At 35.8% G+C, this 26,735-nt stretch overlaps 1 protein-coding gene across 2 annotated transcripts in view; it reads left to right on the forward strand.

The window, feature by feature from the left end:
• SMCHD1 (structural maintenance of chromosomes flexible hinge domain containing 1) overlaps positions 1-18,313 on the forward strand; it is a 66,489-nt gene extending 48,176 nt beyond the window's left edge. Inside the window, exons 35-48 of one of the 2 annotated variants that reach the window (XM_056484572.1) lie at positions 1,621-1,708; positions 2,112-2,243; positions 3,098-3,247; positions 6,677-6,803; positions 6,969-7,088; positions 8,407-8,492; positions 9,508-9,630; positions 9,835-10,025; positions 10,768-10,877; positions 12,201-12,271; positions 13,124-13,295; positions 15,235-15,393; positions 16,090-16,213; positions 17,125-18,313. In XM_056484572.1, coding sequence (XP_056340547.1) covers positions 1,621-1,708; positions 2,112-2,243; positions 3,098-3,247; positions 6,677-6,803; positions 6,969-7,088; positions 8,407-8,492; positions 9,508-9,630; positions 9,835-10,025; positions 10,768-10,877; positions 12,201-12,271; positions 13,124-13,295; positions 15,235-15,393; positions 16,090-16,213; positions 17,125-17,227 — 1,756 coding nt within the window. In that variant the 3' untranslated portion in view covers positions 17,228-18,313. Of the gene's footprint in view, positions 1-1,620; positions 1,709-2,111; positions 2,244-3,097; positions 3,248-6,676; positions 6,804-6,968; positions 7,089-8,406; positions 8,493-9,507; positions 9,631-9,834; positions 10,026-10,767; positions 10,878-12,200; positions 12,272-13,123; positions 13,296-15,234; positions 15,394-16,089; positions 16,219-17,124 lie in introns of those variants that run through there. The other variant, XM_056484573.1, reaches the window with a different exon arrangement.
• The last annotated feature ends 8,422 nt before the right edge of the window (positions 18,314-26,735 follow it).

Here is a 26,735-nt window from a genome sequence, read left to right on the forward strand (position 1 = left end):
ACTGTAGAATTGCAGGCTGGACAAAGCAGACTTTTTTGTTTTTTTACTACCTTCTGTAGCTGTGCATCAATCCTGAACCATGGCCTTGGTCCTGTCAGTTTATTAATTGTTCCTTGGGCACTTGGGTGCCTGACTGCCACATTCTTTCTACATCTGTTTCTAGTAGACATTCTATGGGATTAGCTAAATAATTATGGCACTGGCTGTTGATTCAAGCTTTTGCCTCTTGGGAGTGGGCTTTTTTACATAGGTGCCTGTAGTTTAGTAGTTGTCCACAAATGTCCAGAATTAAAACTCCCAATCTTAATGAAAAATTGGAAAGGAGAGTAGACACTGCCCATTAGCAGCCCTTGTAGAAAAGTGTGTTTTGCTCATTGCTGCCAGACCAAGTGACTTTCTCTCAAGTTTTCCTGTTCTTTGCACACTCTCAGATGGTTTTCATCTGTTTATTGCCAGTCAATACATAGATGCTGTTATAGAGTCTTAAACAACTTCTATAGCACCTGTGTCATTTCTTCATTTTCTAAAGCCTGTGTCTATCTAGCCATGAGATCCTTAGCTGATTATTTAGTGATTATTAATTAGTGTTTTAATGCATCCTGACAAAGCAGATGCTACTGTCAGTCTTAAGCTAGATAAAATTCAGAAAGGAATTGTTACTTCTGTATTGAAATCTAAAAAAAGGAAAAGTCATGGCCTGTTCTAGAAATAGTAAAGCTTTAGGATTTTGTTTTTTCCAAGTTAAGCATTCCAGGGAATCTTGCATATTACTCCTTCCCAAATAAATTCAGAAAAAGTAAATTACTTAATGCTGATAAAACATAAATGTTAAAATGCTGTATGTTGATAACAAGAATTTCATTAGTCAGTTCAAGAGTGCCACGTGTCGTCCTTGGAGAAATACCTGAATCTTGTCTGTTTGCATCTCCTCAAAAGTTTGTAAGCATTTGTAAGTCACTGCTATCCCTTGCTAAACACTGCAGAGGTAATTTGGATTCCATGTGGCTTTCCTTGCTGGGTGAAATTATAGCAGCAGAACCTCAGGTGTCTGGGCTTTTCTTTGTGTTTTGATGGTGGAGTTCTTTGCCAGTAGCCTACACTCTGGAATGCTGTAAGGTAGAATGAGAACTCTTTTTTTTTCTCTCTCAGTGTACTCAACCTTAACCAGTGGTCCAAGTTACTCAACTTTGTACAATCTAACTGAGAAAGGAATTAGCTACTCTGATTTTATGAAAATTTTATTAAAATTAGAGAGAAATGCTTGTTCTTCCACATCTAGACATCTAGATGTTTTGTTCCGGCAGTTTTATGAAACTTCTCAACAGGAAATGAAATTATGTAGACTTGCAGATTTCTGAACAATAGGGCCATAACAAACTTCCTGTCATCTAGAAGAGACAAACTCTTGGAGGAGACTTTCCTCATTCAAACTTTCAAAAGCATTACTCCCTTTCTCGAGGAACTTTGATGGCTTTCTTGCTGACAGAGGAGCATTATGCCTTAGAAGGATCTCTAACTAGTTTGGAGGACTACTCAGAGTTTGAATTGCTTGCATACTTACATACTTATGACTTCAATATTGACTCATGTTTGCTTGGGTTTTGTTTTTGGTTTTTTTAGGGATAAAATGGTTCCGGAGAGAGTGGGCACTTACATTATCCAGTTTACCTTTGCAATGGATAAGACAAATATGCTCAACAGTGAACAGGTTTGAATCTATAACTAATTGCAGGTAGCCAAGACTACATAATACAGAATAATCTGGGTGAAGTGTTATGATATTTTGTAGGTTCAGAATGTAAATACTTTCACCCAAAAGTTTTGAAAAAATTATATTTTTGTTTTTGGTAGTTATTGATTTCAAATTGTTGATAATCAAATATGTTTTCATTAATTTCTATAGCCAACAACTTGATGGTATAACAGAGATGCATATTTGCAACCTAACAGAACTGCTTTATGGTTGTGCTAATTTATTTCAGGTCTGTCCATAAATTTTACATACATTTATTTCAGTGTTTTTTGAGCAACCCAAATGTGCAGGTGATTTGCAGTTAATGATATCAGTATTTTATTTTGTTTTGTTTTATTTTTCCTCCTTTTTCTGCTAGATTATAGTTGAAGTTGTACCTAATGACCCTGTACGCTTGTTACCTGATTCTTTACCAGCTACTCCAGCAGTTTCCAATGTTCGAGCTCTTACCAGCCGTACACTGGTCAAGGATTTATACCTCCATTTAACGGTAACTATACTTCCATACAAAATCATAATTAGGGAAATACAAAAGACTGCTAAAACTATGTTGAATTTTGCTGTAAGGAAGTGCTGCTGTTTCTTTGCAGATTCACTTCATAAAAAAAGATGCTAATCAGTGATTTTTCAGCAGATGACAGGTCCATCTTGTTTCATTTCCATACAGATGACCAAAACAGAAATGTTTGGTCCTTGCTGTCTGGTATCTCAGTTGAAATCCATGTCTTGTTGCCACAGGAAAAGTTGTTCCAAGAATATATTGTAGTGGGAAACACTTACATGTACAGCAAATGTTTCTCTCCATGATTTTTCTTCCCAGGGGCAGTTTCTCTTAGAAATCTTATATTACAAAATATAGGGTTTCTTGGGCTTTGAGTGTTCACAGGCATAAAAGGAAATCACAGCTTACTCACCACAATAGCAAAGCAGACTCAGCTTTGGATAAGTAATTTAATCACCAGTTAAAAAAGATTTGTGTAATAAGAAACAAAAGACCAAAAAACTAAAGCAACACCTTCTCCCCTACCCTTTCCTAGGCTCAACTTGGTTCCAGATCCTTGTACCCTTCCCTGGGCAATGCAGGGGGATGGGGAATGGGGGTCTCAGTCAACCCATAACAGCGCCTCAGCTCTCTCCTGCCAGTGCTTTTTCCTCACAGTTTTCCTGTTCTAGTATGGGTCCATTTGTGGGCCACAGTCCTTCATTAACTGCTCCAGTGTGAGCCCTTGCCACAGGCAGTCTCTGCAGAGACTGCTAGCACCTTGCCATATAAATCCAGGGCAGTATATAAATGGCTTATTTAGTTCCGTCCCAAACTAACTTAAATTTCTTTTTTACTTACAGGATGAATACAACAACCACACTGGACTTGATCTAGTTGGCAGAGTAATAGCAAAAATTAAAAGCCCCAATGAAGAAGATATAGAGCTCCCACAGTTTCAGGGGAAAGTCAATACAGTAGAGTTTCCATTGGAGAGTGGATCAGCTGAAATTGTAAGTGTGACAAACACACAGCTCCATGAAGAGTGTGGCTTATTTTCCTGCAGTTTTAAAGTTATCTCACGCCTCATTGTGTTCTGTGGAGATTTAGTTTATATTATAGCTTTCCCTTAGAAATAAGTAGATAAATTATGTCTTCTCTGTTTGGTTGCTGATTTTCAGAAAACCTGAAGGAAGAACATTCTTTAAACTGTTTATCCTTGCCAAGTGAGGTAAATATACACGTACTTCAAGTTAGCAAAAAGGACATTCAGGAAGATCCAGGAAAAATATTTTCTTCATTTGAATTTTACATGTGAATAACACTTAACCAATTTGTAGTTAAACCATTAACATTATTGATATTTTACATTCCTGTTTATAACACTCTCAGGCTGTAATATCTTAAGATCATCTAAACTGGCTTCTTCATTTATTTATAATTAAATTTTGCCAGGCTCTCTTTACATCTTGTCTAAGTTTTGGGTCTATATATACTTTGTAGAAAGGCATCCTATCCCTCATTAGAAGAAGATACAACTACCATTTCTCTTTATGTTTGTTTCACTCGTTAATGCACTTGACTGTTAAAAATGCTTTCCTTGTTTTGGTTTGAATCTCTGGCATCATGCATACTCTGAAAGTGCTGCATATTGTAGTCACATCACTGCAATCACTTTTTCTTCAACAAATACAGATTGAATTTTTAAAACCTGTAAGTTCCATCTGTCACAGTTGCTACAAAATTTGATACAAAGACACAATGGAAAAAGTGCACATGCACAAAACCAGGAACTGTTCAAAACACACCAAAGAAAATCCAGCTGAACATGGAGTTTCTTCTGAGTGGAATGGTCATAATCTCTCTCTTAAAAGCCTACACTGAACTTGAGTCAGTAATATTCCTGTGGTGAAACAGGAATATTGATTTTTTATTTTTTTTTTTTTAATTTTTTCAACTTGAAATATTCTATAAGAATGGCAGAGCGAAATTATACTCCTATTCCATTTGGTTGTCACTTATTTTTAAAGTCTGTCTGATGTCTTTAGAAGTCTTCAAACAGTTAGGAGATGTTCTAAAGGAGGATCCAGCTTTTTAAGGACATTTTCTCAGCCACCTTTTCTAGCTTGCTCTTTGGAAGCAGCTTTATGACAGGCTGGCATCAGTGTGTGCCAAGTGGAGACAGACACTGCATAGCAGTCAAGACAAATTCTCCAAATGCATCTTGGAAATCACCACCATAAAACCCTAGTAGAATCCTAAAATCTACAGATCCTACATAGAAATTTCTTCATAATATGTTTTATTCAGTACATTGACTGCTTTTATGGAGCTACATATGTGAAACTGAATGATACAGTGTAAGTTATTCTCTATCAATAATAGTCAAGGACAGAAACATCTAGTTAACATGGCCAGATGTTACTAATCTGCCAAATTCTGATCTGCTCTAATCCATACAGAAAAGTGACAGAATATGTATGCAAAACAACCTAGTTAAATAAAATGCAGGGACTGAATAGAGGTATCAGATAAAATTAATAAACTGATTGATTTATGTTCTACTCTTGTGTTTCTCTGGTTTCCCTACCATGTTTCAGGAGTGATAAATTAACTGGTTTGTGAACACTTTTTCCCCCAGGCAGGTGGAGTTAAGAAAAGGTGCAAAAGTAGAGCTAAAGGATCAGCTAAAACCAGTGGTCTATCAAATCACTCTGCAAATCTTGCATTTACCCTTATGGTAACAAGGTTTCAATTGAATACCTTTATAAATACCTTTATATGGGTAATAATAACCTCGTATATGGCCTGTGACAGTTCAGATAGAATTACTGGAGAATTTCTAAGACTCCTTGCTAATGCAGAAATTTATTTTTTTTTTTGTTTATCTTCATGTAGTAGTAACCTGCTATTGCATAATTGTGACCTTAATTCTCCAGTCTTCCATCAGTGACAAAGATAACCTATGTAATGGAAGAGGAGTGTGCTGAGTTTTGTGGTGTTTGGGGAGTTGTTTGTTTGACTTGTTTTGCCCTGCCCCCCCCCCTTTTTTTTTTTTTTTCTTTTTTTTGTAAGCAGATGGGTTTTTCTTTTTTTACTTAGCTATTCCTGGTTTGGTGGGAGGTGGGGAGTTTTCATGCTTCTTCCTTTTTATTACTATGATCTAAAGAGATCCTGCTGCTTTTGACAGTAACTTGTTTTCCCCAGTCATCCATGGGGACTAATTGCATTTCAGTGAATCCAGTATCTCTCCCCCTCTTCAGGCAGTTTTCAGGCATCTGGCTTATACTGAGTTCACCGACTTCAGACCACTCACAAAACCCATGTGGAAAGGATTAGTTGGTTGTGATGCACTATCCTTTTCATATGACTTGTAATGGGGAGGGGGAGGGACATACTCATGTTCTTCAGGTGTTTTGAAATTGTTCCATCCTGTTTATAAAGACAGTTATGTGCAATTAGCACAAATAATTAAAGTGATAATCTGACATGTTTACCCTTAGTCACAAGTTCAGGAATACTAAACTTGTTTAATGAAGAAAAATGTTTAGATTTTTTGTTAGCATATATTTTCTAAGGAAAAGATATTTCCACTACAGACTTCCCCTGATAAAATATGTAGCTGCAATATTTTTGAAAGCCATGAAGACTATCTTTGAAGGTTATATCTATCTCTTCTTTTAGGCTGCAACCACCTCTCTCTTCATTTGGCCAGTTGAGTAGCAATTTCTACATGTTAAAGGTGGAAACAGTATGAGTTTTATTATAAGCATTATCCATTTTATGCATGATACCTTTCCCAAAGTAACAACACATTTAGATATTACCTTTACTAATTTTATTTCTGTTTACCTTTATGGTTTTATAATATTTCTCATGTTTATAAAGAAAAGCAAAGGATTTAGTATAACTTCTCAATATGGAGTTGATAAGAAAATAAATGCTTATGATAGTATTTGGACAGATATTGTTAATTCATTTGGGATCTGCTGCCTACTTCCATGGTAACAGCAGTAACTTTAATTTGGTCTGGGAATAGTTTGTTTTTCTTCTCTGCATTTATTCATTGGGCCTTTCATTTTAATGATCTGTTTGCATTTCACATACTGAATGAAGTACACCTGAGGATATCTTGCATATGAGACAGAGCAGAGGACCTTTTTTCTGAGCATGTGTCTCTGAAATAAAATATATAGGCAAAAATAATAAGACTTTTTGAACAGGTAAAATGACAATCTTAATTCTTAAACTATAAAATAGTTAGGTCTTTGTATTTTACTTTTGTTCAATTGTTATAAAAGGTTTTTCCAAGCCAGTACTTAAAACTGTAGTAAAACTCTATAGACATTATGTAACTTTAAAGATTTAGTAGCTGAAGAATGGTTGTTTAGTGTGTAACCTCAAGGATGGGTATAAATTTGTTTGTTTGTTTATTTTCATAGAATTTAGTGCTGGCTGAAGACAGTCCTGGAAGAGATAGCACTGAATATATTCTTGTCTTTGAGCCACATCTGCCAGCTTTGAAAAAACCTTTGGAACCATATTGTCTCTCGTTTATGTTTTACAATGGTATGTTTTAAGTGCTCTAAAATACTTGCTTTTCCTTAGAATCAACTATTTTTAGATCTGTAATATATTTTCAGAAATATGTAATAGCTTGAGATTTTTGCTAATGCTTAAACCAGTTAAGTATGTTACTGTATGTTCTGAAAGTGTATATGCTTATTTCTGTAGATTTCAAGAAGCAGCAGATGATGGCAACACTGACCAGGGAGAAAGACCAATTATCTAAGTCCATAGATCTTTACAAAAAGATGTTTGATACTACGAATCAGCTCGTAGCTGAAATGAAATGTGAGTTCAATCAAATATGTAAATAATTTTTCTGTGAATTAAATTTCTCTTATAATGAGTTTTAGAATATAGAGAAGGGGAGAAAAATCAATATTGAAATCATGAGAGACAGTAATTAGAGGGTAGCAGAAGGGGCATATATCTTGCAGAGAAGCATCTAATTACTGGGATGTATCTATATACCTCTAAATGTATTGAAGTAGAATGTCTTATGTCAGTATTATCAAAAGGAGAAAAGAAACATTGACGTTGGTATTCTTTTTATTCATCACTGCCTTTTACTCTCATCTTTGCATGCTCATACATCTGGAAATTCAATAGTAGCCTAAAAACAATTTGAGGAGAATGGACAATAGATAGTCCTCTTTTAAAAAGTTAATTTTATGTTTTCAAAATGTTACTTTTCCCCCTCACATTTTACCCCCTGTACGTTATTCAGATGTGTTGTCATTGTTTGTGTTCTTCAGCAAAAGTAATCCTTTATGAAGCTCTGTTAAACTGCAGGATAGTGTGAGGGCACTGGTTTATGGGAATGAGAGAAATGAAGGAAATGTTTTCTTTGCTTTTTTTTGTTTGAATCATCCTGCCTGTTGATTAAAAGGTTTGTTTCAATAATTGCATTTTGAATTTTTATTTTAAATAATCACCAAGTGTAAATAAAGCAGATTGGCATAGAAGATGCCATTGTTTCTTATAATTTTAATACTGTATATTTCCATTAGGAGTGAAAAATCCTGAATTCCAGTGTGAAAGGCATAAAATTTTTGTTTCATACATGCACATCTGTAGAGAGTAAGTTATAGTACAGCATTACACTTTATGCTTAAGTAACATTTTCAAATATAAACACATTTTGAATAGAGGGTAGAAAGCAACTCACCTGTTTACTCATTTATTTTTTAAATTAGTTCAGATATGAGAGCTGAGGAAATAGTGTCCATAAAGTGGTGTCCCATGTAAGATACAAAAGAAGGTAGTGCCAGCCACCATTCCTTTCTTCTGTCCTGCCTTTTCACCTGTTGGAGAACCACTTACAATCATAACTGAGGAGGAAAACTAAAACCAGCTGAAGTTCTCATACTGATATAAGGTCTAGGTCCTTTTTCTTCTTGATGCTGAAGGTGTGGCATCTGCTGAAATTGTTTAGAAACTGGACAAAATCGCAAGGTCTTTGTGGAAAAATTCTTATATTCTGTGCTGAAATTAAGAAGTGGATAGGGTCAGTTGCAGCTAGCATAATTCTGAAAAGTTGTAAGAAATTCTGTAAGTGTTCCATTGCTTTCTATCATTTCCTCACTGTGTTTTGATTTTGTTGCAGGTCAGGTTAAAGAAGCTGAAACAAGAGAAGCTGTCCTGAAGAATGAACTGAAAAAACACCAAATTGAATTACCACAGACGAACATAGTATGACTTATTTTTTACCAAACTCCATTAACATCTCTAAAATTGATATCAGTAATATATCAATATTAATATTGCTGAATCACACCTGTTACCAAAACAATGACAATCTAAACTGTAGGAAAATTTATGGATTGATGTCAAACTTAAGATTTTTTTTTTTTGTATTGTTCTGTTAGTGTGAGGATCTTTTAAAAAACTGCTAAAGAACTAACAAAATCCTTCTCTTTCATATCCTAGTCTTGTTTTTCTGCTGCTTGTGTTTCTGATAAGGTTACCAGTGTTACTGGTGCTGCTAGAGGTTACAGTGGGTTTTTGGAGGTTGGTCAATACATATTGGATGTATTCTGCCATAAGTAAGCCAAAGGAAAACACTTTTTTTCAGAGAATGAGAGAATTGCATATGTTACCACCAAAGTTCATGTAAAAATAAGTTTGGAAATATTCAGGGTAATATACCCTATTGCTAATTTCCCTTGAAGATCCAGTTATATTTTAAGGAAACTTTAAGATTTTCAAACTACTGACATTTGGGGGAAAAAAACACCTATGTAAACAATTATCTTTAGATGAGATAAGATCAAGTTATAGTCATTAATCACAAATCAGTAGAACTAAATTGCAGTATTAGTACTGAAGTTCCCCCTGCTGGCCAAATTTTTCTAGCTTGGACATAGTCTCCTGAAATGGTTACTTTTTGTACATTCATTATTGTCTCTTCCTGCTGTTTTAAACTTTCTTCACTTTTGTCTCTAATCAAGCACTGATACTTCTTTGTGAAATGCTCCATGAAGTCCTTAAAAATTCAAAACAAAACAAAAAAAGGAGTAATGAAAAAAGATTGGTCACAATTGCAGTGAGCTTTCCCTTTGCTCTTTTCTGGGATTGTGCACATACATTAAAAGTCTGTTTCAGGTTATTGAATGTTTATTGTTAGAAGGTTAATTGATGACAGATAACTACTTCTGCTGTTCAGGCCACTACTACATGCTTGCTGATTTTAAATTTTCATTCTCAGCTTCAGTATGTGGATTCTCTGATTAAAAAAAAGATGTTGGAACAAGAAGGAGTAATGAAGCAGCCAAGGAGAACTTGTACCCTCCCAAACTATCCAAAAGGCAACCAGGATATTCTAGGCAAGGTGAGTTTTCTTGCAGGGAGCCTCCTAATGAATTCTGTTCCAGAAAGCATCACTGATTAGAAATTATCCAATGGCCAGGTCCCCTAGCAGAGCCATCAACAGGGTAATTAAATGTCTGTCTGAAGTTGCAGGTTATTTTAATTACTATGAAAAAGGAATGCAGTCTTGGTTTCTGTTCTGACCATTGTAACTTCTGTGGTACAGATTGCACATTTAGCTCAAATTGAGGATAATGAAGCAGCAAAAGTTATTTCCTGGCACCTGGCAAGTGACATGGACTGTGTAGTCACACTGACCACAGAAGCTGCTCGTTCTATCTTCGATGAAACTCAAGGTCGACAGCAAGTCTTACCCCTTGATTCTATTTACAAGAAGACACTTCCAGATTGGAGCAGGTAGAGAAAAAAACAATGAAAGTTCTGCACTTGTATTAGATACTTCTTCAACTCTTTTTTTCTTGTCTAATTTGATTTTTAAACTTCTATTAAAGATTTGAAGTAATGTCATTTGAAGTAACATGTTAGCTGAAGTCTCAGTGGTATGTCTTTAACTGCTGTATGATGTTCTTTATTTAATAAGGTGTTTATATTGAAAAATAAGACAATTTTTTTCTTTGTCTCCATGTTTCCTAGAGAGCAGGAATTTATTGTAAATATAGTGCTTCTAATCAGATTATAACTTTCAAAAATCCAGTTTCAGAATACACGCCTAAAGTCATCTGTAGTAGTAGTAGAAATTAATTTTGCTGTTTCAGTTGCCTGAAAAAATACAGAAAAGCACAATATTTCTCTTCCTAAGAATAATTTGCTTATGAAGATAACTGCTAATATAATAAGAATGCCCTTTAGAAAAGATCTGATGTATAAATTGATTTATAAGGTTCAAATTCTCAGTTTTCATAATACAGTGCATTAAAACTTGTCCATAAATTGTTGGAAATAATGTCTCATAACAAATCAGTGTTTCATTAAAAAAAAAAAAATCTTTAATATAACTGGCATTTCAGATAGTGATGGGATCATTTACCTAATGTGGAAGTGTTAAGATGCATTCAATTCAGTTTGAGGTTCCTGACTAGAATAAGGACAAATTGCTTTCTTCTTTTCTTCTCTCTCATTCTTCCCTTTCTTTAACCAGACCTTTACCTCACTTGAAAAATGGAAGAACCTTCTTCAGACCTATTGGAAATCCTGTATTTGCCAGAGACCTGTTAACATTTCCAGATAACGTAGAGTATTGTCAAACAGGTAAATGATGAGAAATCATTACGAACTTCTTTCTTTTAAAAAATTAAATACATCACAAATTATAATCCATTCAATAATCTGCACTGATACATTTGCAAATACCATCATACATTCCTCCTGAGTTCTTTTGGTAAAAACAGGGGGGCATTACCATTAATTATTTTTAAACAAAAGTTGTGAAAATTTCAACAATGACCACTTTCTTCTGCTTGCTGTCTTAGTTTCATTTTCTCTGCTTAGATGTATAGCAGGTTTTTTCTTGTTTAAATTCCTGCAGCATTATTTTATTTCTAAGATCTTTAAAGCAGGAGCTGACCATCACAAGATTAATTTTCTAATCTCGTATTGCAGAAGTGTCTCCTTTTGTTAGGCTTTGTTTCCAGTTCTGTTCCTCTCAGAAATGTGTAATGCATAGGTTTAAGTACACAGCAGACTGAAATGTACATGACTGTAGGTTATGCTTCAACAGTTTAAGAGTTGTAAGAAATCTTTCCATTTTCTTAGATTTCAGTTTAGGAAACTATCATCTCACTTTTTCTAACAATGTAGCAATCCCTACCTTTTCTTACATGTTTTTAATTAAATGCACCTGCTCCTTTATATGGAGAGTTGGAGTCTGTGGTTACTTCAGTAATTTTTGCATTTTGTTTCATGACCTCCCACTATTGAATATTCCTCTCTACTGTTAATAAAGACCAATTTTTAGTCCTGTGCATGTTCAGATAGTTAGATACTGACAGACTTTTAACTATAAATTCTTCGTTATGCCCCTTGGGGGAATTGAAAAACCACATTGCTTGACATATCTCATGCATGACTACAATGCTAGATTTTAGATGGAACAGACTTTTATTAGCAGGAGAGTCTTAAGCTCAGTTGGATTGTTGGCCTGTGAATGTTTTTTTTTCTTTGATAAGCCATTGAATATGAAGAAACATATTAAGAAACTGAGAAAAAAATTCAGCATTCAAGGATGATTTTTAAAGAGTTATCACTTATATAACTTCATGAAACTTTGGATTTTATTATGTGTCTTGATAAATGTAAAATATCAAGAGAACATTTTATTGGAAAATAAACTCAATTTATGCCAAAATGCAATTAAATGTACTATTTTCTTTTCTTTATGAATTCTCTGATGAAAGCAGAAGATTGCATATCTATCTCAACCTCAAGAGAATTTGTTGAAACAAATGATTTACATGCTATTTCCCTTGCACTTATCTTAGAAGATGTAATAATGATGCTTCAGAATTGACTTTTCAAAACTCAAGTTATCTTGCTCCGGAGAAATATCATAGTTCAAAAATTTATATTTTTCAGTGTTTGGTATGCTCTTGGGTGATACTATCATTATAGATAACTTGGATGCTGCCAACCACTACAGAAAAGAGGTATGTTTCAATTTTTCTTTACATTTTATGATATGGATGTATTGCAGAGCTACATATTTAATACATTAAAAACTTAGAGTAATTGCCAAGTTTAATGCTGTGTTAGCTGTCAGTGTGCTTAGTGTCTGTGGGTCTCAAAGCACTTAACAATGAATGAAATCTCTGTTTTTGGCACTGACAAAATTACCCCCATTCAACAAATTCCATTGTGTGAATGTTGCCATGATGCATGGGACCATGTTTCCAGAGATAAGCATCTTCAGTTTTGCTGTGAGTGTTAAACACAAGCTCTTCTGTACTTTCCAGTCACTCAATGTGTAATAAAACACAGGATGAAATTTCAGGTTCACTTCACTAAAGACTTGATGTGAAACTTACTGGATCTTTTTGGAACTCATTTCATTAGGTTTAATGGTACATGTTTTAGCAGGGAAGAGTCTCTGAGGAAGTCTTGACACTGGGCACTTTTTCTTTCAGCCTATGAGAATGCTAGAATCAAAATACTGATTGAGCATAAAAATGTAGAACTGTACTGATTGCCACTGCTTCCTAATGTCAATAATCAGCTTTTTCTGGGTATAGATCTAAATTCTACCTTCAGAGTTCTGGTAAAATGAAAGAACACAAACCCAAAAAAACTGGTCTTTGTCATTATTGACAATACTGTTTAATTTTAATATATGCATTCTACTGCTTGAAAGGGAAGTCATGACATAATTCCATAAAATATGTTTTCATTAGGGAACAAAGTTGCATTACAGTTGAAAAATACAAAGGCTCACAACAGCATTGCTGAAAACTTAGATTTTGTGTGGAGTTACTAATTTATTATCAATTTTTATACCTGTGCAGGTTGTAAAAATTACACACTGCCCTACCTTGCTGACTAGGGAAGGAGACAGGATTCGCAGCAATGGAAAATTTGGAGGCCTGCAGAATAAAGCTCCTCCAATGGACAAACTCAGAGGAATGGTATTTGGAGCACCAATGCCAAAACTTTACTCTACTTTCTCTGGACAGATAGGTGGGTTAATGAAGTCATAAAAATGCAAAACTTATAAAATTATATTGCTTGTCTATGTTTTTTGAGTCTCTGATGTAATACAGAAAACTCCAGTTTAGCATGAAGTTATTTTTAGAAGTAGAAGCTGTACAGTGTTCTGTTACAAATTTGCCTTTTCTTAAAAGCTTATAGCTATTGCAGTTCCTGAAATAAAAAATAATAATGACGTAATCCCCTTTTTCTTAGTCTTAATAAAGAAGGAGTACAAGGAGTAATAATCATTCAAACAGCTGGCATGAGAAGATTGAGCTGATTGAATTCTGGCATCACTGAAAAACAAGTTTTACATCTTTCTACTCTGGAAGTGCCATAATCAGTTTAGAATTTCTTATGTGCAAGTGAGCTCTGTGAAACAGTGGTAGAAAAATTCCTATTCTCAAGAGAGAATATCTCACAAGCTACCCTGTTTCCTGTGGGATCACTTCCATTTCTTTATGTGCTTGGATTCTTCATTTCAGAATAAAGGTTAGAATGTAAGTTAGAAGATTCAGTTTCTGACATGTAACAACTGACCTGACTGATGGGTAAAACACTGAAAAGTCTTACAAACAAGATTGTTCTTAAATACTTAATTTTAAAAAGAAAGGACATGAAATTTATCCATGACAGTGCATTGGAGAGGTGTAGGGAGAGAACACATGTACCTATTAAAGTAGCCATATATATGAGGAAACTACTTAGCACTGACCAATTGAGTAGGGAAAAAAAAATGACTAAAAAGATCTTTCCTTGGATTTTTAGTTAAAAATATATTATGTGTAGGAAAAACACAGTAAGTATGTCAGTCACAGACTAAAATACACTGGGTTTAGCACACTTTGTCTAGCATGTTTTCAATTGTTGAACTCAATTATTACCCAATACAAATTAAACTAGAATTTTCTATAATTTAGTACCGGAGCAATCATGGTAGAAGAAAAGGGCATGTTTTAATTTCACTTAGATACTATACATTTAAAGGAAAATTGTAGTAAAATTCCATTTAAAGGACAGCATCTCATTACACAGGGCTTGTTTTGAACTTAATTTTACACTTAGCATTAGTTCTGACATGTTGTTTTTCAATGTTTGTAGGATAAAAGTTACTTAGTCTGTTATTACACTGGCAAGGTACTTGCAAAATAAGCTGTACTAAGGGTTTGCAGTGCCTTTTGTCAGTCTACAGCAGCTCTCTGTGAGAGAGTTTTCACCCCATGGCAAACTTAAAGTCATTTAGTGTTCAGTTAAGCTTTGTGCAAGATAGCCTCATACTCACCTCAAGGTAAAATGAATGAGCCCAGGCTAACATGCTTGAACTCTTCCTTTATTACTTGATGTATTTATTCAATGCCTGGATGTGGAAAATTTTTTTGTCTTCTATGTTTAAAGAGGAAAAAGGATTGTCAACAAAATATACCTTTGTTTATCTGAGTCAACTTAGTTAGATTTCCATAGTGGGACAGAGTGAAACTCAGTAAATGTTCACTTGGTCCACAAGGTGGAATACAATTCAAGTCAGTAATACAAGCTTCTGCTTTGTAGTACTGAAAACAATATGCTATAAGCACTTAATGTCATCAGAGGTGGAGAATTTCACTTGGAACACATAGGCAACAAGATGTGTACAGTGATACCAGTTTCCCACATAATTTTCAGAGTTTGCAGGTACTTCACTGTCATCTAAGATACAGACTCAAAATGAAAAGAGGAGTCAAAATATTGGATATGATTGTTTTTTTAACAACTATTTTAGGAACAGCCACCAATCCATTATAAGTATGGATTTTTTTTAAGTTTGGATGTTTTTGAAAGATATATTTTCTTGTGGTTTTATACATTGCCTAGGTTGTATTGGTAGCATTCTAAATCAAAATGGTCATTTACTTATTTTTCATTGCTTATTGTTTTATTCCTCAATTAGATCTTCTTCAGCAGTACCGTGCAGCAGTCATTAAACTTGATAGTGTGAATAAGGACCTTGATTTACATTTGCAGTCACTGAACACTCCAGAAATGCAAAAGAAAAAACAGGAACTTGCTGAACAAGAGAAAAGCCTCAAGATAGTAAAACAAAAATTGGGTAGGTTATTGTATTATAATTTTTGTGTCCTATATGAGGAGAACAGTTAAGTGCAACCAGATTTATTCTGCTCTTACAAACTACAAAGTCCAAACTATGAATGAAAATTAACATTAATAGCTTAGAGATGTCACATTTTAAGGAAAGAATAGAAAGACTGTATGTAGTGGAATGATGCTGTGGATATTGCCTAGAGCAGCACTGCCCTGTATTGTGTTCACATAATTGTGGGCGGTCTGTGTCTTGTGAACATGAAACTATGATCTCACTAACAAGAGATTATATAACTATTAGTGTGGCTGGCCCCATGCTACAGAACATTGGCATGCTTTTTAAAATGACTGTGTAGTAAAGAGCTGAATTGCTTTTGCTAAGGAAACACAATCAAAACATTGTGCTATAAAAAGAAACACCCCAAAGTCTGCAAGTTTTGTCTGAGTTACCAATATTTTTTAATGTCAAATAAAATAATATTTACAAAAAAATCAGCATTTACTCTGCAACAGTTATAAATAAAGCAAATAGTTTTAACTGTCATCTTTGAACTCTATTTCAGATATAAACTAAAAATTAAAAATAAAATTTGTGAAGTAAGACATTTCTAAAGTCTTCAAAGGTTTAACTCTGTTGTTATAGGACCCGTTTATAACCAGCAGGTTAAATTTTTTTGTTATTGTTCTTGCAACTTTTTCATAGGCATGACTCCTGCTTTATCAGATAAAGGTGCTGAATCATTACTTCAGCCTACCATGTTAGATATGTCTGACACTCCTCTTCCTCCCAAAAGAATGCGAAGAGACACAGTGAAAAAATTGTATAAGTAAGTATTTTCTAATCTAATCATTATTTTCCCATAATCTGAATTCAAAACAAAAACTAGTTTATTCTGCATATTTTAATTCATATTTATATCCAGTAAGCAACAATGAATAGAGTTTGCATAAAGCTGATTTTCAAGATAATTTTTAATTTCTTTAAAGTTTCTGCTGCTATTTAAACCTCATAAAGATTTGCTTACTAATTCTAATTCTATTTCTCTTTATGAATTGATTGATTGATTGATTGATTGGCATCTTTGTGCATCACATTCCCCATATTTTCTGGTATATTCCACAGTGTTACACCCAGAACTATTTGATATGGCTTGGTGTGTAAACTCTTTTAAGGTCTGCTGTCACATACTGGATAGATGTGAACTGGTGGTAAAGTGTTTAATACAGTTATCTCTTTACCCATGGTATCTGTTCTCATTCCCTCTGTGCTGATGGGCTTTTGAACACACACACATACACAAAAATTTGGGAAATCTGTTTGTCTCTATCTTTAAAGTGACATGAAACTGACTTTGCCATTTCTCATGTCTCTCTGCATGACTGCATCATTATCTCTGCTGAACTATGGTCATTTTTCTGAGACTATTTAAATCTTACCCAGTACTGTTCTGTGGATCTCAGAACAAGCATTTACTGTATTAGTATGTCTCTTTAGTTTTTATACTTGTTAGTATTTTAATTTTTATCTACATATAGAACTAAAGGGATTATGTAGTTAAACTATCTAATATTAGCCTGATGCTATTCTTCATTTTAACAAAATAAATACAGTACTAAGAAACTGTGTACAAATATAGGGTTTATATTGTTTATACTTGTGGGAGCTCTATGCTATATATGTATTATATATATAAAAGCAAAGCTTTGTTTATAAGCCACTGTGCTATGTTTTTTTTAGCTCAGAAGAATGGATCTCCTCTCCTGCAAAACAGCAGCAACAGCAAGCTCTGCAAATGACCCCTTCAGAACTTAATGGAACTCCACGAAAAAGAAAGGCATAGACTGATGAGACTTGCTGGGAAAAGCTGTGTATTGAAAATGTGAATACATTTAGTTAAAGGAAATACTCATGTGGTATTACCAGTACTCAGAAGATTTTTATACAGATAGAAGATATAAATGTATTTCAGTTAGTAGGAACAAAAGCTTAAGTATTTAACATTGATAGCCCAATTTTTGTATAGTTAATTTTCATTTCTAAAAGCTTTCAGAGTTTTTATGTTCGTGTGTGAAAAAAAGTTTAAAATATATTCTTTTTTATTTATGAAAAAAAGATCTTTTCAATAAAACTGCTTCAGTACAAAGCACTGACAGTACAATTATTTCTGTTAAAAAGATTGTGTTGTGAAATGAGATTTTAGTTTAAAATGCATCCCAAGCTGTCTTGAGGAAGATAGCCAAAGGTCACCTTTAGTTATCTGAACCACAAAGATTTTATTGATGAAAAGGACCAGCCATGATTAAAGATAAAATTTCATCCAGGGTCAGAGCAAGCAGCTGAAAACAGACTTGACTGAAAAAAAAGATAGGGCAAGAGTAGGAAGCTAACTTGGAAAGCATAAAACTATTAATTGAAGCTCTGTGAATAACATAGGCAACAGTGTTCAGGGGTGTGGATGTGTGGGTTCACATGTGCCTCAAAGAATTTCTGCCTCAGAGTGAATGTTGACACCAGATCTACTGATCTGTACTCTCAGCAACATGCATTTTATATACATGCTCATTTTCTGAAAAGATACTTTAAAAGATGTGGTGACCTCCTGCTACAAGTTTGCTAGAAGAATGCTGATCGCAGGTCCACATCTCTGTAGCAGTTCTAATAAAAGGAAATTTCTCCAAAATGAGGACAAATAAAGCAGTGTAATTTGTGGTTGAAGGTTTTCCAGAGCTTCATGTTTTAAAGACAGGATAACATGTAACACCAGCAGGAAGCTAAGACAGCCCTACCTCAGCCCTTTTTCCCGTTTTCTCTCTCTATATTTAGACATCAAGACTTGAATCAGGCAGCCATCATGAAGGGTTTGCCATGTAATAATTTGTCCCACCGCACCAAGTTATTTTCTAGTACTTCTTTTAGATGCATTTTTTTAAATTCTGACATTTGCCTAGCCTCAGCCTCTGGATAACCTTGACTCTTACTGGATTAGATATGTATTCCAGCAGAAATGTTTCCTTTTGGAATTTATCTCTTGCCTTTGGTAGTCAGCGTAGGCACACATCGTATCTCCCTCATGGGAGATGCAAACAGAAAACTAAGGATGGTTTCCAGCATTGTGCAATAGCTATCAGAGATTTCAGGAAATTTCACCAGGGAACTTTCAGATTTTCCAGAAGAGTGATGACAAGTTATTAAAGTGCAAGTTACTGCTTTGCAAAGCTGTTGAGGGCAGCTGATTTGGTCATGACAACAAATAGGAGATCTGAAGGTAAGTGTCAAGTTTTTTCCTTTACCCACTCTTCACTCTGTAACAGAGCAGAGCTTGTTCCTCAGCCGTGCTGGGCAGTGTGTGCTGTCCTCACTGAATCCATGCAGGAAACTGGGAGAAAGTGGTTGTGGTTTTGGTCTGGGCCTGCTTTTTGACTAGCACTCAGGGGTGCAGAGACTGCCTGTCAGGTGAGTGGGGATGGATGCCCCATGTAACCCAGTGAGTCCTTTCTGCCAAACCACACTTACAGTGTTACAGACCCACTATCGGTATCATGGCCCTGACTGTCCATCTCTACAGTCCCAGTATCAACAGTACTTCTCTTGTGTCTTCTCCATGTATCTCATCTGGGGCTTCCTCTGCCTCCTCTAGGGCCAGAGTCCCCTTGTCATCCAGAGCTGTGGTTCAGGGAAGGAGGAAAGGCTGTGCCCAGGGGAGCAAAAGGGAGGCAAGGGACCTCCTCCCTGCAGGATATTGCTATGTTACTGCTACAGCAGTAGCCTGGATGAAAAACACACATTCCAAATGTGCATTGAGACATTGTGACACTGCTGGAGCTGTGTAATTACTGGAAGTTTTCTGCTGAAGCCTCCATAGTAGGTGCATATTTGATTAAATTAGCTTTATTTTTTTGCTATCCTGAACTCCATTCCAGCTAAGCCTTTAAAGAGGTTTGCAGTCACCTTTGGTGAATGGTTCATACTTCAGTTGGTCATAATGGGAAAAGAGAGAGGTAAGTTGCTTGCTTTTTAACAGCAAAAGTATGCGCTGTTTAAAGATTTTGATGATTCTAGTACTTTGCTGAGGTTGTGGTAGTGTCATTTTGTGGATTTTTAATAAAGCATTATTAAATAACTGTCATTAAAACATTATCTGCCTTCATGCACCAACATTTTCTCCCAATAAATTCTGGTCCCAAATTGTTGAGTTTAGGGGTTTTTTTTATACTTAGGAAACAAAACCCATTAAAGTTGCATTTCATGGTCACATGGCAAGGATAGGCAACCATCACAGACCAGATCTGCAGTAAATTCCTTTTCATCTGCCAGAGTGCAATACACCATAGGAAAAAGCCCAGATCACTTTTAATATTTTCATTTTTAATAGTCAGTTTGCTTATTATCTAGGAACTAGACCATGTCTTACTGGTGGTAGCAGTACCAGTATCAGTAAAAAGCAGCTGTTTGCCTCCCTTTCTGCCTGTGACTGGACTGGGTGTGTCCAGGGATTTTGACATTCCTGCCACACCAGTTCATCTCCCCACAGGAACAGGCATCATTGCAGGTTCATAAAAAGTGGACATGTGTATGTGCATGCACACCAACTTATACATGTACATGTGTACATATAGTTCCCCTATTCTATATTTCCATAGACAAGCTCTTCCACACCCACTGTGACTGTGGAAAAATTCCAAGAGAACTACTGTGTTCACTGGATGTGCTTTAGCTGCTCCTGTCCCCTATCTCTGCCTCTGTGCCATGTCTTCTCTGCTGTGAAATAGTTCTAAGAGCAGAGCAGCCCTAGCTTTAGCAAAGAAAACTGACTTTAAAAAGGTGTGCATACAAACTAATTGAAGGCAATTTTATTTTAAACCAGCCTGTATATAAAACTAAGGAAAATGTTAATAGAGGCAAAAGAAAATAGCACTTCCAGTTTGTGAATACGTAAATTCCACAGATTTTACAGTATATGTTAATGGATTCTTATAACTCTCCTAGCTTTTATAGGACTCAGGATTTATGAGGGCTCTAAAGACATCCCCACTCATTACTTTGAGGTTTATTATTTTACAGTAGCCTTGCTCTTCGTGACTACACTATTTAGACCCTATCTGTATGCACACCATCAAGCACAGGTAAACTTTGCAAGAGAAATGGGCTACTAAGGCCTTCCTTCAAAAAACTGAAAATATTTTCTACAACAGCAGAACTACGTGCTTCACAGTCTTACCTAGGAACAAATTATGAAAGATTTTCTTTCATCTAATAACCATCTAAGAACCTTTGCCTAAATCATATAGTATTCACCCTTTTTAGAAAATGAATGTTACTTTCTAGTTACATAAAAGACATTTAGTCTTTTACTCACTCCCTCTTTATCCCTCATCCTGTAACTTTGGTAAATCAATTAAACCATATCATGCAGCAAATACTTCAGTCAAGGCTAATTTCAAGAACAGAAAAATTATTTTCCCTCAGTTACTTAAAAGTTCTGATGAATGATGATGAACCAACTAACTGCAGCAATCTCTGATTCATCATTTTTCACAAAAAAAAAAAAAAAAGAGCTATGGAATTAAAAAAAAAAGAGCTATTGAATTAAAAAAATGAGCTATTGAATTAGAAGTTGCTGCTACTTTGTTTAATGGAAAACGGGAATGATCCCAAAAAATTAACTTTCCCCAGTAAACAGCTAGTGAAAAACAAATGTTTCACATTAAATACAACTCCTGCTTTTAGCATGTTCTTATAAACAAAATATAGTAGAGAAATGAAATGGCAATGTCATAAAATTAGTAGTTAAAGACTGTCTTACAAGAAAAGGGAAAGGAGTACTGTCATGTTCCTGCCTTTACTTCCATTTACTTTCCTTGTAAGGGTCTCCTAGCATGTGCATGCTCCTGTGTGGTGGTGTAATATTAACCTAAACTGATTCAGAAGATACAGATCAAAGGTCCAGCTCTGCTCAAACTGGAAGAGCTGGTTGAGCAAGAGGAAGATTCATGACAGCCTGAGGAATGCAGTGAAAATAATTCTTCTGAAACAATGGAGAAGGCCATTCTACAAGTTGCTCAAGAGTTTCTTTTCTTCAGCAGAGTCCTGGGGCAGTTCTAGGACAGAGACTGTCCTGTTAAAAATGAGAAGGGATGGTTAGAAGTCCTCTTAATACTAAGGACTTCTGGCAGAAGCAGTGATGAGAGTAGATTTGGTAATGCATACCAGAGCTAGCTCAGCAGTGATGGGAAGTCAAAGCAGAACTGCTGAAGTGGAAGCACACTGAGGCCAGGGTCACACATGAAAGGCCTCACATGCTAAAATTGAACCTGCTTCTGTTGCCAGTGGTAATTTTGGCAGATAGATAGCTTCTAGAGAACTGCTTTCATTGTAGCAACTTCATCTTTCATCATTCATACCTGAGCTGACCTGAGGCATACAACACAGCTGGTGGAGTCAAACTGCTGCAGAGCACAGTAAAAATGGGGATCAGTGAGATCAGTTAGTGAGTTATGGTGTGCTCCTCTTGCAGTGTGGTAGTGCTCAGACACGTGCAAGCTTGCAACTAATCATGTCCTTCACTGGCATTTCAACCACTGTTTTGAAGTTTGTAAGTACATTCCAAGTGGAGAGCTTTTGGATGCCAAAGGCAGTTTGTTGTCATGCAGAGCTTGAAAGGGAAAACCCCCTCTGAAAGTGGGTGGTCAGACCAAGACTGACTTTTCCAGTTGGTCTCTGGATGGAGATTATATCTACCTCCAGAACTGAGCCCCTCTAGGAGTCCATGTTGGAGCATCTGAACTGTACAAAATCTGACCTTTCTTCTCCTCCTTTCTCTGGAAACAAAACATTGGGAGGCCAGCTACAGTGCTAGCAGAGTGCTGTACTTGTCTCACCCTGCTCAAAGCCAAAAGGATCTTCACTTCTTTCTCTGAACTGCTTCTGGGATAAGCTTGTGATGCTGGTAGAGTCTCTCTACCCTACTAATCTAATCTAATCTAATCTAATCTAATTTGGCACCATCCTGTGTCAAGACAAACATGACTCAAAGATAAACAAGAGTCCCTAGAAAAGTCCGAATGGAGAAGTGTGGAGTAGGGAAGGGGAGAATGTGGAAGCAATAAGAGCATAAGGAATCAGACATCTTTGGCTTTGAAATTTGGGTCTGGAGTTTCACATCTCCCAAAAGGAGACCTTCAAGTTAGGCCTGTGTTGTTGGATGCTTCCAAGACTGAAGCAGTTTGGGATTAGGCATGAACCAGCCATGGAAGCTACTGGCACATGACTTGACTAGGAGACTCAGAAGTGCGATAAGAGTTCCCTGCAGCTGGATGCTGATGGCACAGGGAAGATGACCAGAAAACAGAAACTGCTGGAGTTCCCAAAAATAGAGTGCAAAGTATGCAAGGAGTAGCAGGAGAGCTGACCCATCTGTCAGGAGAGAGGGACACATCTATCAACATAAGGAGAGATTCATGGACGGTCTCACCAGGGCAACTCCTAAAGCCTGTTTCTGTTTCTACACTGACAGGTAGGCATGGATTCAGGATTCTAGTGAATATATGTTGCAAAACATAAATTCATAAACCCTGTTCTAAAAGATTTTATGGGTCACTTTTCCTTACCATTGTGATCAGGTAACTTCCCTGGGTTGGTGAAAGGTCACAAAAACAGAATTACCTTTAAAAAAACAAGGTGGGAAAATAAACTATTTTCTTGTGGGAAAGAAAGCACTCTGAATTGTTTAGAATTTGTATCATCCTTGTGAGGTATTTTGTGGCTCACAGAGCCATCTAATTCCCAGTTACCCAACCACCCACCGAATCACAGCGTGGGAATGTGTTTTCTAGGCTATGCAGGCCTGAGTCTTTTTTTATTTTAATATTTCTTAAGTAGTAGTATTTTCTAGAAAAATAAGCAGGCTTGGATATACACAGATATACTTCATAAGCTTTACATATAAAATGCCAAGTATTCTGGAGAATAGTTACTCCTTATATATTGAAACTCTGATTCTTAAATGCCATAAATACATTTGAAATGTTTGTGTTGAATGTTTTCCCTGAACTGCTCTTTCTCTTATCTTAAAATTGTAACATATACCACTTCTGGTGTTAAGAAAGATTGGAAACATTATTTTAACCAAATGTGTTGAAGTGCAAATAACAAGTGAACTTTTGAACTCTCTTGCATTCTCTGAGGATCTGGTCTCTGCCAGGCTTGGCGGAAGAGCTGAATATGGATGCTTTTGTTAAAATTTTGGCAAATAGAATTATCTGGAATTAGCATGGTTTATTCAGATTCCAGCTTATCAGTTCAAACTAGATTTCTCCTTAATAAGAGTTGCTCAGTTTCTCTTATGAAGGTTTCCTGTATGTGAGAGGGTAATAGTGACCCTGTGTCAAATGCATGATAGCATTATCAAAATAGAGGAATTTGGGGTCAAAGAGTTTGCTGGTTAGCTCTGTTGCCAAGACTGACTGTTCCAGATCCTTATAAAGACATGCTGACACATTGGTGTGGTGTGTCAAGGACCTGATGATATGGAACATTTTCCATAACACCACTTCAAATGGGAGCCTTTCTTTTGTTGAAAAACTCTCCTGCATGAGCAGAGATTGTGTGCAGAAAATAATAGTGACAAATATGCCATCTTTAAGGGTGGGGCAATGGGGTAGAGGGTAGGGTGAAGGGGAGAGGGCAAGAACTGGAAAGAAATTTGGGCTCTTTTTTTCTGAGTTGGAAAAGCACAAAGCATTCAGTGTTCTGTATAAAAAAAAGTAATTTTTTGCAATGCATTTATAATACAGTTAGAACTTTAGGAATCAGAAAGTTTAATAATTATTACCTGGTTCTCTTGTTCTCAGTTTTCAGATGTTTCAAAATCACAACTATCACTTTTAAGTCTCCTCTGTCTTTGGAATGTATTTGCCACATTTTTTATGGACACTAACTGTATAGCTGCCTCCACTCATTCCAGTTCTTCTGATTCCTGGGAAAGAGGGAAATTTGTGAGAACATTCCTCAGGTTTTAGGCAATGCCAGTTATTGCTCTTGGAACACTTTGACAAAGCAACTACACAAAGAGATACAGAAGTAGTCAAATCCTGTTCAAATTTTCACTTAGATGAAAATAAATAATGCCATCTCAAATCTATAACATATAGATAGAACTTCCATCTGTATTATTTCCCCTGTCAGCTTACTTTTTCAAAAACAACTGTCTTCTGTATATAATACATATATTTCATAAAGATTGAGAAAGATGAGTAGTAAATGTAAGCTTCTTTTCAAAAGAAAAAGGAAAACCAGACTCTCTAGTATGAAAAAAAAAGAGTTACCAGATTATTTTTGCCAAAGGATCTGAAACTCTTTGAAGATGAAATGCTGGATGTCACTTCATAAGATTTTTTTTTTTCCTTCTTAAAAGTCAGGTTAAGTCAGCTGGTATAAATTTTTCTAGGATGTAAAATGAAGATGATTAAATAGGATTCATTGCTGTAGGCAGAGAAGCAGTAGACTTCTGTGTGAGCTGCTGGCTATTTTGTACTGCTGGACATGAAGCCATTGGATTTCCACCCTCAGAACACAACATTGTGGCTCTTTTAGTATTCATTTGTGTACATTTGTGTAAATTTGATCTGCTTATCACTGACTGTTAGAGCAGCAAAAACTGACTGCTTTGCATGATACAACTCTCATTTAATAACCAACACTCAAAGCTAAGTTTTGATAACCAAATGCTTTATCTGTTAGTTTAATATATCAGAAAAAGATTCAAGGTTCCAAAAATTACTAGAGAGCAGCTGCATATGGGCCTTATCTTTTTTAATAGTCTGATCCTCTGCTACACTGGATAAAAGTCTTACTCATAGGCAGAAGCCATCATTCATTTAGATGTGTGCAATTTTGACTGCTTCAAACATCTGTGTTTGCAGCAGCAGCAGGAACCTGCAGAGGCCCTGCACCTTCAAAAGCCAGCCTTGTCCTTAACAGCAGTGAGGTTTTGCTGTCAGTGTAAAATGTTTTGTAACCACTTTTTGCCAATTGAAAAACAGGACCAGACCCTAGAGACAGTCTGTAGAAAAGGATAGTCTTGTTCCCACCCCTGGATGTGTGTCCAACCTATGTTGCAATGTTTGGCTGTGGACTTCTGCTGCTTTTTTTTCCTTTTTTTCTTTTTTTAATTTTTTTTCTCTTTTTTTTTTTTTTTTTTCTTTTTTATTTATTAACTGCCTGAAAACAAGAGTATATCCATGCAAAGAATTTAGGCTTGAATTTTAAGCTAGCTCCTCACATTTAAATCACTAGAGCCTGGAAAAAATTATCAACACTTATGTGTCTCACAAGAGTTTTGCAAGTCACCAAGAAATGAGTCAGGCATGAAGTGCTGTCTGTAGGTTGAGGGGGTGACTGAAATGTGAATACCCAGTTACCACAGACAGAGCTGAGGGGAAAGAAGGAAAGAGTCTCATACCAGTAACTCAATCCAGATATAGGATCCTTACCAGAGCTTACATGCAGGGAAAACGAAATAAAATAATTGCAAAGCAAGGTTGATAAAAGGATAAAGAACTCTTGATTCCACAACTGGATAAAGAATCTAAAAATAGATAAATTAAAGTAATTGTTGCCTTACAATATGCCACATAGCAAATAGTGCTTTAAGGTAATCTGTGTTGCCAAATCCAGACAGCAGCTCCAGAGAACTGCTGAAAGTCAGAAGCAGTTGGACAAAGAGAGTGAATTACTGTAAAGCTCTAACAATAAAAAAAAATTTAATCAGGAGACTGGCTTAAAAGTCAGATTTGAAAATGATACCATTATTTGTACCTTCCTTTTTGTTTCTGAGTCTGTAGGATGGGTTTGAGTCAAATTTTCAAATTACTCTTTGCAAAGGAATGCCAGAACTAACTTTCTCTTGCAATAGAATCTGAAGTGTATCATGCTGGAATTCCAGGAACTAGAACTTAAATGAAAAAGCAAAATGTAGATTCTGCAATACTAAAAAAAAAAAAATGTAAGGACAAATGAAGCACAGTAGGTAGAGAAATTATTTTTTCTGCCTCAGTTTGTAAAGAGAACACTGATGTTACAAAATACATCCTGCAATCTAACAATGATAAGTCATTCCTTCTCCATCGAGATTTCACTGTTGCAACTTGTGAAGTCCATTGAACTGAGCAGACCTCTCTAGGAATAAAGGTCTTGGGAGCATTCCCATTTTTTCAAGGGAAAAAGGACAACTCATGCATGAGGCAGTGAAGTTTTGGCTGTCTCAGGATACACTCAGTGAAGAGGCTCTTTGTGAGTTCTCTAAATCTCTCCAGTTATACACAGCTAAACATTTGGCTTAATGTTTCTGC

This window comes from Oenanthe melanoleuca, chromosome 2 (assembly GCF_029582105.1).
Source record: "Oenanthe melanoleuca isolate GR-GAL-2019-014 chromosome 2, OMel1.0, whole genome shotgun sequence".
NCBI lineage: Eukaryota > Metazoa > Chordata > Aves > Passeriformes > Muscicapidae > Oenanthe > Oenanthe melanoleuca.